Consider the following 15,325-nt stretch of genomic DNA (forward strand, 5'->3'; position numbering starts at 1 on the left):
AATTTTTTCCCATTCTTCTCGTTCTTTTGTTTCTTGTTTGTCTTATCCTGATGTTTCTCACACATAATCCAATAACTCATGGAATCTAAACAGCATCAGGTGGCTATATGAAACTCTCATTTTAATTTATTTTTTTCCCTTATCGATTGGCTTGCAGAATGATCAACTTTCTCTGACATCATTTTGTATTTCAAATACTACTCTCACTAAACTCAACATTAGAATGTAGTCTTTCTTTGGCTTTCAGGTACAAAATTTTGAACAGAGCAGCCTTAACTAACAAAGTTTGCCTTTAGTGAGGATTGTGCATCAGGATTTGTATGCTGCCTTCAAACTGTGTAAGCTGATCGGATCACGCTCTGGTCTGAATTTTTTAGTCTCAAAACAGACTCCACATAACCCCTCAAAGTATGTAATTCTCCCAACCTGCAAAATGTAATGAATCTATGAAAACCCAAAATATAAATGAATCAACAGCACAACTTTGTTAAGAGGTAGGAAGTGTAATGAAAAAGGCACTGGGGAGGGGAAAAAAAAGAAGTATCAACAAATAAGTTAAACCATAGGATTTGGTTATAACAAGAGATGGGAATAAATTTAGAGTAAAATTGATACATAAAGAACGAGGTTAGATGTACCTGGCTATTTCAGCTCTTCGTTTGGCCTGCTCTGCCATTAAAGAAGATCTCCTAGCATTGACCCGCAAGTTTACGGTACCCAAGCCTTGCAGGGTATTCTGAGAAAGAATCCATTTTGCAGCTCTCTCTTCCTTCCCGTAGTCTTTCTTTGAAGTAAAAGCAGTCTGTTGAAATAGATTGAATCAGTATGGGTGAAGATTCAGTCGGTTGTGATCAAAGCTAAAAGAAGAAACCTGCACTAACCTTTCTATCAAATAAGAGATTCCAGGCTTCTCCGCTCAGGGCATAGCGCACAACGAACTTGATAATGTCCAAGGGTATATAGAAGACTAAACTGTACAACCATATCACACCAGCCCATCCCCATCCAATCCCCCTGATTTCCGCAAAGCTGATATGTGCATAGACAGCTATTAAGGTTGCCACCTGAGCATGACATAAAGCAGAAATCAAAACAATTATTCAAAACAATGATTTTGTTTGATTTTCCTATCATTTTGGATCAAAAACTTAAAATTGTTCAAGCCAAGCCATGTCCCATGACTGGTTGTATTAGTGAAGTATTACTATGAGGTCCCAATGAAAGAATGTAATCAACAAAGAGTTTCAATGACAAGTGAGTAGCATGAACATGTTCCTGCATTACAACTTGTCATTAAATACTGTTCAGGTCTTGGGGATTTTTTAGCGATTACATTTCTTTTTTAAGACCTTATAGTGATTTTCCCTTGCATTAATACCCCTCCTAATGGGAGGCATTGAAGTAAGTGGAGTCACTGTTGAAAGTCAAGCGAATATAGGACTGAAGAAATTCAACATGACTAACATCCTTAAAGGTTTGGGTGAAATTACCAACTGTGCAATTACAAAGGCACACATCAACAGAACTCCAGGTCTCTCCAGAAAAGACCAGCCTCGACTACGAGTAACAAAGATTAAAGCCTGGCTAATGATGCTAACTTGAAGATACACAGCTGATGAAACTTTCTCGCTGTCGCTGGACAAGGAGGTTACATGAAAGTGTGTCTGCAACAAGTCAACAACAAATCAATCAACTTAAGGATATTTATTGAGTAAAGTCAAACTAAATATATTTTCCTCTTACATTCCAAAGGACTTTGGCTTTGAGGGTTGAAGGGAGGGAGGAAAAAAAAAGAGCGCAACGTTTTATACCTCAAAGAAAGTGGTCTTCGCTACAGCCCAGTAGAATAGGACAGTGATCAAAGCGAGATAAGTGCCAATGACAATTCCAGTTGCAAAGATCTCAGGCAACTTCCAACTGTCTGGTGTTGGAGATGGTCTTACCCTGTCCTTGGATATGGTCATGATAGTTCCTAATTAAAAGTTGGAGTTCGTGATTCAGCATAGAGAACTCGCAACAGGAAGTCTTTATCGGCTCCCAAAAAAAAGAAAGTGCCTTTGTTCAACCAAAGTTCCCTCAAACTGGGAAGAAAAGAAAAGCTGCTTGTCGTTGTTTTTTTAATGCGGAATATTTATTTCCAGGAATAATATTACAAAAAAATACACACCCGATTGGCAGGGGCCAGTTTGAAATTTAATATATATATATATATATATATATTTATAACGAGCAAACAGTAGAAATGACACTGTAACCCAAGGAACATATTTTCACGCTTTCATTTTTCTTAGAATTTGGTGATAATGGTCCTTAAATTACTATTAGTGACAAAAAGCTGGTGACTATATGTTCCATCTAGCAATCAGCTAAGCATGTGAAAGGAAATTTTGGACAGTCAAAGAAAATATAATTTGTGCCTATGTTCCTGTTTATTGCTTCCACTCACCATCATTCAGTATTGCTATGATCAGGACCATGAAAGGTGGAAAATCATACTCCCAAATCAATGCCAGGAGCACGAAACCAACCTGCAAAAGCATTTTGTTTGCAATTTAGATAGAAGTTTGGATCCAAGGGGGGAAAAAAGAAAACCATAAGAAAAAAGATATTGAAATACGATTAATGAACTTTTCTTACCACTATCCTTATGGTTATGGAAACTGCATAAATCTGCATTTATAGACAAGCTATCAGTTTCATATGATCATTACAGCAAACAACAAAGATCAATTTTCGAACTACTTTAACCACAAGTCATTCCATTTATAATCGCTATTGGCAGGAAGAAACCAGGTTTTCTAATCTGCATGGTTTCTAGCTTGAGGTTACATTATATTTATGCAGAAAAGAAGATTTCTTCAAACAGGGAAAAGGAAAATTGCAAAACTCAACTGTATAGTTTTTCATTCTTTGAAATATAGCTCGGCTAGTTAACACAGCGCTGACAATCACGCTTAAGCCAGGCTCAGTTAAGACTAGATCAGCAGCACTTCTTGCAGCATCTGTAGCATCTGACACAGCAATTCCAATATCTGCTTCTTTAAAGCCGGTGCATCATTCACACCATCTCCAGTCATTCCAACTATATGCTTCTTTTCTTGTAAGATTTTCACAATTTCATACTTGTGTTCTGAAAATGTAGCGATGACCGAAAAAAATCAGTGAAAAGTCAGGAGATACTCTAGCAAGTATGTACAAGGTACGTAATGACTTGCACACTAAGAATTCATTGAAATTAATGTAATGGACAACACAGCTGGTCTTCTTCCTATGTTTGGGTCATATCCCTTATTGGAATGCTCAATATGTTCACCTGTTTGTGCAGTTTATTTAATTTATGTCAATTGCTCATATCTTATCGCTCAAAAGCTTACTTGTGTCTAGTTTTCTAGCATGAAAGAAAAAAGAAGTGCAGATATGATCCAAAGGAAGTAATTGTTTCACAAAATATCAGATCCAAATACCAGGAAATACACCAGCAAAGCCGTCCGCCTTTTCAATCAGCTCATCTGCTGGGAGAGCTTCATTTTGATCTTTGTCATGGCCCAACAATGATGAAGAAGGGTACATGTTGGTCCCCATACCTAGTCTTCGGCCTGTTTCCTTTGCAATCGCTAACTGATCCCCTGTAATGACATGGTAATTAATAGTTCCTCCAAACTTTTCCCGTGATCTAGAATGAAAACCAAACATAATTTCTTTACATATTTAATCACAGGAATTAGCAGATGATTATGTTTTAGAGGGAAGCATTTTGAACCACGTGTCTTTTTCCGTTGACTTTTAGTAGAATTTAAATGAACAGATAATTCCTACAAAATGATTAGCGAAGTTATCTGATTCACAGATGATAAGCCTGGGCGTGACACAATTATTATTTTAAACATCTGGATCTGATTTAGTTGATGAGTTGTGTAGAATCCAAAACGGAATGGTATTATGCTTATCAGTGAGATATACCAGTAAGGATGTGGTGCATAACAAAATTTAAAATATATGATTTATTAAATAAAGGTGAGCACACCTGACTTGCTAAGAAAGCCATCGACTGGATGAGTGGTTAATGTTGAAAAAAATGAATTCCTCGAACGTCATGCATGACCATAAATTTTGAGATGAAGCTTAAGAGAATGAAAAGATGATTGCCTACAAGTCTTAAATTTCACTTTACTTTCTCATTAATATCTGATTTACTAACCACATAAACAAAGAAACAAGATAAATGTCAACTCCAGCACAGAAATGAAATACATTCTACTAGAAACACAATCAAACAATGTAAACGTTCTAAAATGATCAATTTACCTGTAATCATCTTGACACAGACTCCAAGATTAAGTGCTCTACGAATGGTCTCAGCACTATCCTGTCTTGGAGGATCAAACAACGGCAACAACCCACAGAAGGTCCAGGGACCTCCAGGACTACCCTTAGATTTTTCAGGAACTTCCTGGGAAAATTTTTATATAACTTCTCTCATTATGAAACTCTAATGGTTATGATTGAAATTTTGAAGTGTGTTTGCTTCATTGCATTAAACGTTTCAGGAAAGGATGAGATAGGGAAGGATATGCAAGCTGCTATACCTGATAAGCGACAGCAAGAGATCGCAGGCCCCTTTCAGCAAACTTGTCAATGATTGCATGCACTTTCCCAGCAATCTCATCTTTGTCTTGGCACATACTTAGAATCTGATATTCAGGATATATAAACAAGAGTGTTAATGTGTGTTTCAAAATTCAAGAAGGCAGTCTAATAACTTTGATGGATGAAATTGTGAACTTGTCTTCCATTAATCAGGATGCTTCTTCTCTCTGTGAATATGTTTTCTTGTCGAAAAAATAAGATCTTTTGAGGCACATATATAGACGGATAGTATTAGAAAAGTCGGCTGAGGAAAAATCAGGCGATAATGCAAGTGTTGTGCAGTCAGTGCCTTTCCTAAGTTTGCGTACCTGTTCAGGAGCTCCTTTGCTGGCTCTATACCAGTTGCCTTCAGAATCAATATATGTAATTGCAGTACGTTTATCTACTGGGTTGAAAGGTAGAAAATGAACTTCAGTTATGTTTGCACGCGCCTGCAAGGGGGGATAAGAAATTGTTCCTTTTATAAGTATCTACTATAAAAGAATGAGGGAAGGAAATGTTCAGAACTAACATAAAAATAGAATCCTTAAACTCTACCTCCATTGAATCAGACAGCATATTAACAATGGCAGAATCAATGGCATCCTGGTTATCCAGTCTAGCTGCTCTGGCCGCTAGTAGGACAACCTTATCTCTGTCCATATTTCTGTCAAAGACCTGTGTTATATGTAAAACAGACATGTGAAATTCTACAAGTGATTCAGGCAACCAACGGACAAGATCTCCCAACAGTTCCTTGGACAGACTTCGGAACCAAACAAGACACAGGAGAAGAAAAACTATCAGCTATGCAGTTATGAATAAGAATTTATAAACCATCGGACAACTTTGAATTTAGATCATGTTTGTATGCATGAAGAGACTGTAATTTTTTATTTATTTAGAGGGATGGAAGCATATGTCAGGTGTGGTTTCATAACCAGTTCGGGTGAGCTTATTCGTTTCAATTTTTTTATGATGAATTTACTGATGAGAAGGGAATTTATTGCACTGTACCTCAATGAGGCTTCTATCAACAGTGAGGCGATTCAGGGTAAGAGTTCCAGTTTTGTCACTGCAAAGGACATCCATGCCTGCCATTTCTTCAATTGCTGTCATTCTTTTTGTGATGGCTCCCTTCACAGTAAAATAAGTGATTATAAAGATCACATGACTAGCTTATAAATCTACTACAGTGCCATAAATTTTGAACGAAGCATACACCAATTAGCGTAGCATTCAGTCGTGTTTAACAATAGCTTAACCTCGTTCATTTGTAGATAAACTAAAGTTTGTGGAGATGAATTTGATCCTAATTATACCATGTTATTTGCTGAAATCCATTAAAGTTTCACCTGCTGTGAAAGTCTGTGAGAGCCAACTGCAAGTGTAACAGATAACACTGTTGGCATGGCTATTGGTATTCCTCCGATTAAGAGAACAAGTAGGTTGTTGATTCCATCCCTATATGAGCGATGCTGTATTGGGAACATCACAATGATTTCAAGAACCATTCCTACAGCTATAGAGCAAATGCAGAAGTTCCCAATTGCCGTTAGGACCTGCAGAAATCAGTCAATAAAGCTGAGGGCAACGTTGATTTTGAAATTTTTAATGACTGATCAAATAATTTCAAACTTACAATGGGCGACAGTTTGAAAGATTCTGTTCAAGTTTAGCTTGGACAGTGTTACATTAGCTCAAGCTTTCATTTATTCATTATTATCATGCCATGTTGCGGCTCAAGCAACTTAGGGATATCGAATCATATGATAAAAAGGTAGAGCTCGCATGTCTCAAAAATATGAAAACTCCAAAAATTTTCATAGAAATATCAAAAATTTGCAGAAGAGATTGTCACGTTGCACTGGAAATTTATCACAAATTAGAAGGGGATCACATGAAATGGAAAACCTACTCAGGAGGATCAATAGCCATAGTTTGCATTATTAAAATTGAAATGAGGCAATTAGATGAAATAGCATTTGAAGAAACATTTTTAAGTATCCAATCATGTCATGCCAAGCTGTGAAGGTTCCCATTTGTCACATTTTTTTAATGGAGTGCCCAATTGAAGACAGCTAAAACTGCACCGAAGTTATGTCCTAATTAAGATCCTCAGAAACACTGTATTTCATGTAATCAACTTAGCTTATATCTCGTTATTAACATATTGATTTGGTTTTGTTCCTTATTAAGTGAACCATACAAGAAAATGATTAAGTTTTTATGAATCCACCTGCTGAAAATGCCCGACAACTTCAGTAGTGTCAACCAAGTGCGCTGCCTTTCCGAAAAATGTGTGAACTCCAGTGGCAATCACCACAGCTTCTATCTCACCATGCTTACAGGTTGAACCAGAAAAGACTTCATCACCTGTCTTCTTAGTAACTGGAAGAGATTCTCCGGTGAGAGCTGACTGCATGGAATAACATTTAAGCCTTAAAATAAGACAGCATATGATCTCATTTTAACCACTTAAAAAATAATTTATGTGACTAGAATCTAAGTATTGAAGCCATTAGATGACTATGGCAAAGAACTAAAAATTTCGATCATAATTTATGAGATACTTGCCTGGTCAATTTTCAGAGGATCTCCTTCAAGCAGGCGAGCATCAGCTGGGATGATGTCTCCCAGCTTTATGCTGATTATATCTCCAGGTACTAATATAGATGCATCTTGCTCTTGCCAGCGCCCATCTCTAAGAACCTGGATAATTTGATAGTTTACCAAAGAATTCCTTTTGTTGAATACAAGGACATTTCAGAACTAAAATGTATCAATGTTGCAGCCAGAAAAGCAGGAGTTATATCATGATTTGAGAATGTATGAAGAACCATAGAATCCCCATCCCCCACAATGAATAATTACTTAAAAACTACCAATTCCAACATCTTTCTAAGATTACCACTCCTTCAATCGCTTTGAATAACGTGCGGCCATATAAATTGGCTTAAGTGTTAACAAATTTGAAACTTCTAACTTATGCATAATAAGCATCCATGTATTTCCTAGGAACTCGCAAACTAAGGACTGAAAACAAAATCACAAAAGAAAAAGAAACTTCCAAAATAGCTAGGACTTTGTTCACAGATAATGATTCTCCAAGACGAAGATTATCAATTGATCTAAGGAGATTTGGCCGATAAGCAAGACGTGTGAAAAAATTTCTAACAGATGGAGATCATTAACAAAGAGACATACCTTTGTTTTAGGAGCTAAACGAGCCATCAGTGCTGCTGCAGCATTCCCAGCATTATTTTCTTCTATAAAACTGATTGTTGAGTTTATTAATAGCAGGCATATAATTCCTACAAAGTCTTGCCAATCAGGACCTTCCCCCTAAAAATATGATACCCAATGAGGGAAATGAGAGATAAAATAGTGAGATAACACAGTGAATGAAAATATGAGAGACAAATTATCACTGCAGAACATAGATTATGTTCTCTACTCACTCCCCCATTAGCAAGAACAATTGCCATGATTGCTGCTGCTTCCATAACCCATGACAGAGGATTCCACATAAAACTCAGAAATTTCAGTATTTTATTCTCCTGCATCAACATTCAAAAATAGAACAGATGAAGCACTTTAGGCCATTGTTAAATTAACATGGAATTCAACATTGTCGCCCATGAACAAGGTGCTTTAACTTCTTAAATAATCAATTTCCTCAGGCTTCAAATTCTATAGCACAAAGCTATGGCCATTAAATACATTCACGAAGTATGCTTACTTTCTTCTCTTCAAGTTCGTTAGGGCCAAATATTAACAGCCTAGCTTCAGCTTCTTCAGTTGAAAGTCCTCTTCGCGATGTTCTTAACTGTTCAAACACTTCTTCTAACGGCATACGTAGCTGAGAAAAATCAATTGAGAGGGCTACTCTTCAGTACAAATTAAATTTGAAATTGCAATGGCTTATATATTTTTGGTTGTTAATCCCACCATTTGTGGAAAAACATACCAAATCAATACCCTCGCGATTGAAACTCTCAGGATCAAGCAATGGTTTGTCCAGTTCCTGAGCCATGTTATAGCTGCAGATGAATATGTGATCAAGTGGCAAGTAAACCCTCCTTAAGATTAAATTACAGATGGGTATCAGAACTAAGTTAATACAGTAAGAGTGCCTTTTGAAGTTGTGTATTATATAAAGTGACCTACTAAGTTGCCTCATAAGTGACGGAGTATAGATTTATCAAAATTTCGTATGTTACACATACGTATTCTTAGTTACATAGAGTCCCATTGAAAATAAACTAACAAGTTGACGTATGTCTATTCATAGTTAGTTGATCTTCTTATAATATCTAAGAATCTCTTTTGCTGCCCTTGTTTTTGTAGGGCCCTGACGTCTATAACATTACAAATGGAAAACTATCATTCATTTCGTGTGGCTGGCCATGCATGCGACCTGATATGGTCTCAGACTGTGAATTGGATAAAGGAGAAAGTGCAGACCCACATGGCAGTGAAGTGTAAGTGTTTTTTTTTTAGGCCAAAAGCAAGGAAGTGTAAGTTTGAGTCATCAGATACTTACTTCAAGGAAAAGTGATAATATAACAACCAGGGGAAGTCAGGAGCTTTTCAGGTCCCTCTTCAACAAGCAGGCAAAGCAGTGGCAGTGAGAGGGGAGCTCATAAATAGGAAGAGATAATGTCAGTTCCATATCTAAATGGGTTGGTAGTAGCTGGCTGGCGGTGACTACCAGTCTTAGACGATTGGGTGATGGCAACATTATTTGCATTGATACACTTTTCAAACGTCCTGATACAGTTTGACAAAAATGATCACCAGGAAGATTGAAAATGAAGGAAAGAATGTGGGCTTTAGCAACCGTTCAAACTTAGCCAACTAACGTTCTTGATTTCTTCCACTCTTTCTCTTTGCTTCATCCCAATTCTTAGTTTTGGCGCCACCTATATAAATAAGAATAAGAAGTTAAGGCATTTATTGCCCCAGAATTAAATGCTGTCCCGTTGGTATCATTTTTTTTAACTCTAGCAATTACTTTTACAAATAAAGTTTACAATATGCTTCTTTGCTCAATCATATGAAAAATGTCATGCTCTCTCTCTCTCTGTTTTTTTTTTTAACAAGATATCATATAAATTATTTATTGTATTTTTTTATTTTCACTGTTAATGTGTAGAAATATGAAACATTTTTCAAATGTATTTATTAGAGGCAGAGTAGAAAATTTATTTAATTTTTAGACAAAATTAATGAATTTTAAGTTTTTTTATTTATATAAAAATATTGAAAGTGACTTATAAATGAGATTGGAAAATATTTTTAAAAGAAATTATTTTTATTATAGAGAAATGAAAATCAGCTCCCAAGATTTTCCCCTTTTTTTAAATTAACTTTAAGCTTACCAATAACCATATTTTCTTGCCTTGTAAATCCGTGTTAGGGGGAAGACAAGGGGAGAAAATCCTGGTTCACAAGTGAAGTCATGAATTAGAGTTACTTACAATATATGAGGTTCAAGACACATGTATTTAAAAAATTATAACAGGTTAAGTGACTTCTTTTTTTTAAAAAAATATGATTTTCGCGTAAACAACTCCAAAAAAAAATCTCTTCTTCATATTATTTGTATCAATCATTTAGGAAATTTGTGCATATTCGAAAATATAATTTTTATCTATTTAAGGCTAACACAGGTAGTAAATATGGGAGGAGTTATAGTTAAAAATCAAAAGTTTGATGCCTTCTGGTGAAACCAAAAGAAAAAAAAAACACAGAGAGAGCTTGTTAAGTAGCTCAAATATGATTAGAATGATTGGTTTTAGAAAATATCACTTAATAATTTTGTTCATATTTTAATAAAAACAAAGTTATTCATTATAATTTAAAATTCATAAAAAATTTAAATATTAAGAAAAAAATTGGTAATATTTTCCAGCATATTCTTTTTTTTTTTTTTTGAGCTAAAGCATAGGTATCCTCCTATTGGAGGCAATCCTATTTGAGGCACTGTCGGGCACTAAATGTGGGCACATCTCTCAACAGGGATTCGAACCTTAGTTCACCATGTTGTGAGAGACTAGTCCCTTCTACTAGACCCAACCCCATTGGTAGCGTATTCTTCTTTAATCGCCGCAGATCTTCAACTCTTCAGCCCCATTTTGTTTGGGCCAAACTTCAAGCCCAATTGAGTGGCTGGACTTAGGCTGCATTTTTATTGGCCCAACCCAAGCTTTTCGCTTACGGCCGTGAATCCGTCAATCAGCCCTTTTCTCCCCTTCCACATTCGCCCTTTCGTTTCTCCGTTTCATTCTTCTCCGTTAGCAGCGGCGGAAGAAGTTTGTTGTCGACGGTGAATTGCATTCTCTCGCGGGTAAGATTCCGTTCGTTTGCTCCCCCTTTCCTCTGTCTTTCTTTAGTTTTTGATGTTAAAGAACACGATTTTAGGTCTTCCCATTTCGTGTTCTTTCATGTTTTGTAATTACGTTTTTTATATTTAGGTTTCCCCACTTTTTCGTGAGTGGCTTGATTGCTTATTAAAATGAATTAACCTGAACGGATTCTCTAGACTAGAATTAAAAAGCGTCAAACTTAGCGATGAAGAACTTATAAAGGCTTCTCTTATTTTGTGTTTGATAGTCTTTAGGTATCGTTATTTGTTAACCTGCTGGCGAGATAAGCAAAGCATTCAAACCTCAATGAATTCCGGATTTCAAGCTTTGTAGGTCTTAGGAAAGACATTTAAAGTCATCTAAATGAAGTGGTGCTTCATTGACTTCCACCCATCTTGTCTAGCTTAATATACCCTTTAAATTCCCGCTCAAGATGCTTGATATTGTCTTCAGCACAATTTCGAGTAATATTGAACAGAAGAAATTGAACCATATTCTCATTTACACTCAATCTTCCTTGTACATTATTTCCGTGCAGATGAAGAAGAAAACACAAAAGTCTCTGGAGGATACCGATGCTGCTCAAGATTTGGAGTCTATTATTCAGCAGCATAGAGTCTTCTTTGACAAGTTAATTGAGCTCATACCAGCCAAGTTCTATCTACCAATTGATGATGAGAAACCGTGGTTTCAGGGTCTGAGCAAGGCTGAAAAAGCTGCGGCAAAGAAAGAGACGAGGGAAAATATTAAGAAATCTCGAAGGGAACGTTTGGACCCAGAGAAGCCTAGTGTCACAACGCTTGACCTGCTTAAGCAAAGCTTGGACAAAGGAAAGTTGAACGAGAGCCATGATGAGCAAATGGATGCGGATCCTTTAACTTCAGTTTCGGGTCTTAAAGGCAATGATCAGTCAGTGACATATGAAGAACTTCGACAAAGGCTTCATCGCAAAATTGAAGAGTTTCGGGCAAATCGTAACTGTGGAAATTCCAATAGAGAGAAGAAAAGGGATGAGAGAAATGTGAAGGGAGGAATTCAGAATAAGAAACGCAAGAGAAATGATGGGAATGAAGAAAGTAAAGCTGAATGTAATGGGTCAATAGAGAAAAGGAAGAAGGATGTTGTAGAGGCTTCAAAAGACCTCATGTTTGGCCGTGTCAAACTTGATAATGAGGAAAGGCAAGGGAAGAAAAAGAGAAAAATGTCGATACATAACGAACTTGAAGAGGCAAAAAAACTTGAAGAAGCAAAGAAAGATCCTGAGAAAGGTGAGGTTATTGCAAAAAAGCAATCATGGAAAGCAGCGATGGATAGGGCTGCAGGAATTAAGGTTCATGATGATCCAAAACTGTTAGAGAAAAGCATAAAGAAAGAGAAGAAGAGACAACAGAAAAATTCAGAGAAATGGAAGGAGAGAATGGATACCAGGGAGAAAATGAAAGCAGAGAAACAGCAAAGAAGATCTGAAAATATAGCTGAGAGGATTCATCAGAAGAAAATGCGTAGAATTGCAAAGAGGGAGAAAAAGCTTATGCGGCCTGGTTTTGAAGGTCGCAAGGATGGTTTCATTAATGAAGGTTCCGGTTAACTCATATTTATGAAAGGGCTAGCTTGCTGATTTTTGTTGTGGCTTCTTTCTTTAGCGCCACTTTCAGTAGATACATGATGATGTTTTAAGACTTGTTGCTTGAAATACATAGATCAACTTTTGTTATTCGGGGTGGGGGGTGAACAGGATTAAATGGCAGTTTACAACACTTCCCTATTTTTAGTGAAACTCTTGATCTAGATGCTATTGGCTATGCCACTCGGAGACTTCGTTTTACTTGAGGTACGAACCTCTGTTTTGTAATCCTTTTATTACTTTTACAAAAAAAAAAAGCCAGTTTACTTCTTAGATTGATAATTCTATCTAGATTTTAGTGTCTTCAGATATAAGAGAACAAGCTAGTTATTTGAAAAGAAAAAGTTATTGTATGATGATCCATTTGTAATGTAAGATGATCCTCAAGATGGTTGGTTACCTTTTGTAATCTCATTGCAAGTGATTGTTCTCATCAAGTTATTCTCTCATTTTCTGATGTATCTCTCATTAAAAATTGAAGGGGGCGCGTTTCGAAAATTAGACGGTAAAGTAAAACTCTGGTTGCTTGAACTTTACTGCTTCAATTGTTTAAGTAGTACGAGATTGTGATGGTTGAAAACCTAAGCAGCTTGTGGCACACTCCTTGAAATCAAGGCGCGGAGATAAATAGTTATATTAAGAAAATCAAACCTTCTCATTCACGAGAGGCATGTTAATCCATATCTTTTCCTCGTCGTATTCATGTCTTTTTTATGTTCAATGTTCAATTTCTTTTTAATTATACTACGGTTTGAGAGATTCTCTAATTGGCCTAACTTTTTACTCTTAAGTACTTCTAGCGGAAATCAAACCCAGATTAATGAAATAAGATGTGATCTTCTTTTTTCTTGCCAATTGAATTTATATCTGAAAGGATATGGCTTATGTAGATCTTTAATCAGAAAGCCCTTCTGGAGGGAGGGAATAGAACAATGACAGACTTTTTTTTTTTTTTTCCGAATGAACATGTTATTTTTATAAAAGTAAATTTAAATTTAAATTCAATGTCTAAAAGAGCAGTACAAGCATAAAAAATCGTAAAAGGACTGGCTCTTATATGAACCTCTCACACATACTGATGCATGCTTGTCAGTATACACAAATATTTATTCAGAGGGATACACACAGATTGATTTGCTCTATGGGCATATTTAATGAAAAGAAAAGAATAAAAAAAAAAATCAAATCCTTCAGATCTTGTAACGTTGAATCTTATCACATCTTGCTAAAAATCCAACTCTTTAAATTCTCTCTCCTTGTGGGTAGAATCTTACTAGTTCTTTTCCCCTTTACACTGACTGACTGTAAAGTCTTAAAATCACTCAACACAATTCACATACATATGATTAATTTAATACTCCTCCGGTCCTTAATGTAAGACCCATTTAATTAATTTGACTAAATTAAGGAAATTAGGTAAGTTAGTTAATTATAAGAAAAGTAACACATTTTTCCTAAAACACCATAATCATCTTTTTTAATACCTCATCTCCCTCTTCTATTTGATTATGGTTGAGGGAGTATCTGTAGGGGTAATTTAGAGAAAATTGATAAATATGATAAATGGGTCTTATATTTAGGACTAAAATCAACTCAAGAATTGGGTCCTATATTAAGGACCGGAGGAGTACCATCTTGTTTGATAGGATTGATAGTAGATTGAATTTGGACACTTTCTCTACCCAATGAAGATTGAGAAAGGGGGAGGAATAATGAGCTCCATAACTTCAGGATTTTGTCAACCAGAGATTTGGGTAGAAAGAGAGTCTTTAGGAACACATTATTCTTTCCTATCTTTTTGTGCCCTTCAAACTGTATAAGAAAGCAAATTATTTTTCTCTTTTTCTTCTTCTTATTTTTTAAGGTTAACAGTGAAATTAGCAAATTGCCCTTATCAAATACTCCCACACCATATTAGATAAGGGTTCACTATATAGTAGATACTGCAGTAATTAATTAGATCTTTATTTCATTAATAAAACATATTTTGTCAAAATTATATATGCATAAGTAAAAGGAATTATTTGCACAAAAATTGGAATTCAGAGGCTTTATATTGCCCCTAACACATTACATTAGAATTAGTACAATCATGGATTAACAATAAAGAGCCCGCAAAGATTGAAAGGTTTGATGTGGTTTCATGACGAAGCTGTAAAGGTTAAGAATGATTTAAATAAGACACAAAAGACAAAAAGTTTACTCGGGCGGTATCTATTCGGATTTGAATTGGGAGATTCTTGTACTTGTTTAGCCTTTACTTCAGGCCATGTCTGTAAATAATACAAACTACATATACCATGGGGTCAAATTTGAAGACTTTGTGAAGATTCGTGTGAGATTATGTTTTCATAGGAATGCATGTAAACGGCTTCATATCTTTCAGATCAAAGATTATCTTCAATCCCCATTTGACCGACACAACACAGAAAACCACGAAAAGACAATATAATCTAGATTCTTGCACCAAATAAAAAGTGTTTGTGCATTACACTGCATCTAGTATTTAATATAAAAACTGGTTTGATTTTTAATTTAGTTTTAAATATAGTATTGTGATATTTTTTTTAATCATATTTATCTATTTTTTCTAAAGTGATTCTAATAGTAATTACATATATTAAATGTTTCATCAAATGACATATAATTGGTAAGGGTATTTTAGGGAAGATAAAACCTATTTATTACAAATAACTAATGTAAC

General features: G+C 35.6%; 1 protein-coding gene and 1 pseudogene across 1 annotated transcript; one reads left to right on the plus strand and one right to left on the minus strand.

The window, feature by feature from the left end:
* Positions 1-100: 100 nt before the first annotated feature.
* On the minus strand, positions 101-9,338 carry LOC114751756 (ATPase 10, plasma membrane-type-like; annotated as a pseudogene).
* LOC114751751 (surfeit locus protein 6 homolog) lies at positions 9,052-13,058 on the plus strand. Its single transcript, XM_028940422.1, has 4 exons — positions 9,052-9,110; positions 10,651-10,720; positions 10,811-10,978; positions 11,536-13,058. Exons 1-4 carry the CDS (start codon positions 9,052-9,054, stop codon positions 12,583-12,585), a joined length of 1,347 nt encoding a protein of 448 aa, XP_028796255.1. The 3' UTR covers positions 12,586-13,058.
* The last annotated feature ends 2,267 nt before the right edge of the window (positions 13,059-15,325 follow it).

The sequence above is a fragment of the Neltuma alba genome, unplaced genomic scaffold, assembly GCF_004799145.2.
Source record: "Neltuma alba isolate B1F8T4 unplaced genomic scaffold, ASM479914v2 tig00007094_pilon, whole genome shotgun sequence".
Taxonomy (NCBI): Eukaryota; Viridiplantae; Streptophyta; class Magnoliopsida; order Fabales; family Fabaceae; genus Neltuma; species Neltuma alba.

Excerpts from the sequence above, each read along its gene's own strand:
- LOC114751751 (XM_028940422.1), top strand. The coding sequence starts at position 9,052 with ATGGTCTCAGACTGTGAATTGGATAAAGGAGAAAGTGCAGACCCACAT. Across the intron at positions 10,721-10,810 it reads GACCCAACCCCATTGGTAGC|GCTGCATTTTTATTGGCCCA; the intron begins GTATTCTTCTTT and ends GGCTGGACTTAG. Across the intron at positions 10,979-11,535 it reads TGAATTGCATTCTCTCGCGG|ATGAAGAAGAAAACACAAAA; the intron begins GTAAGATTCCGT and ends ATTTCCGTGCAG.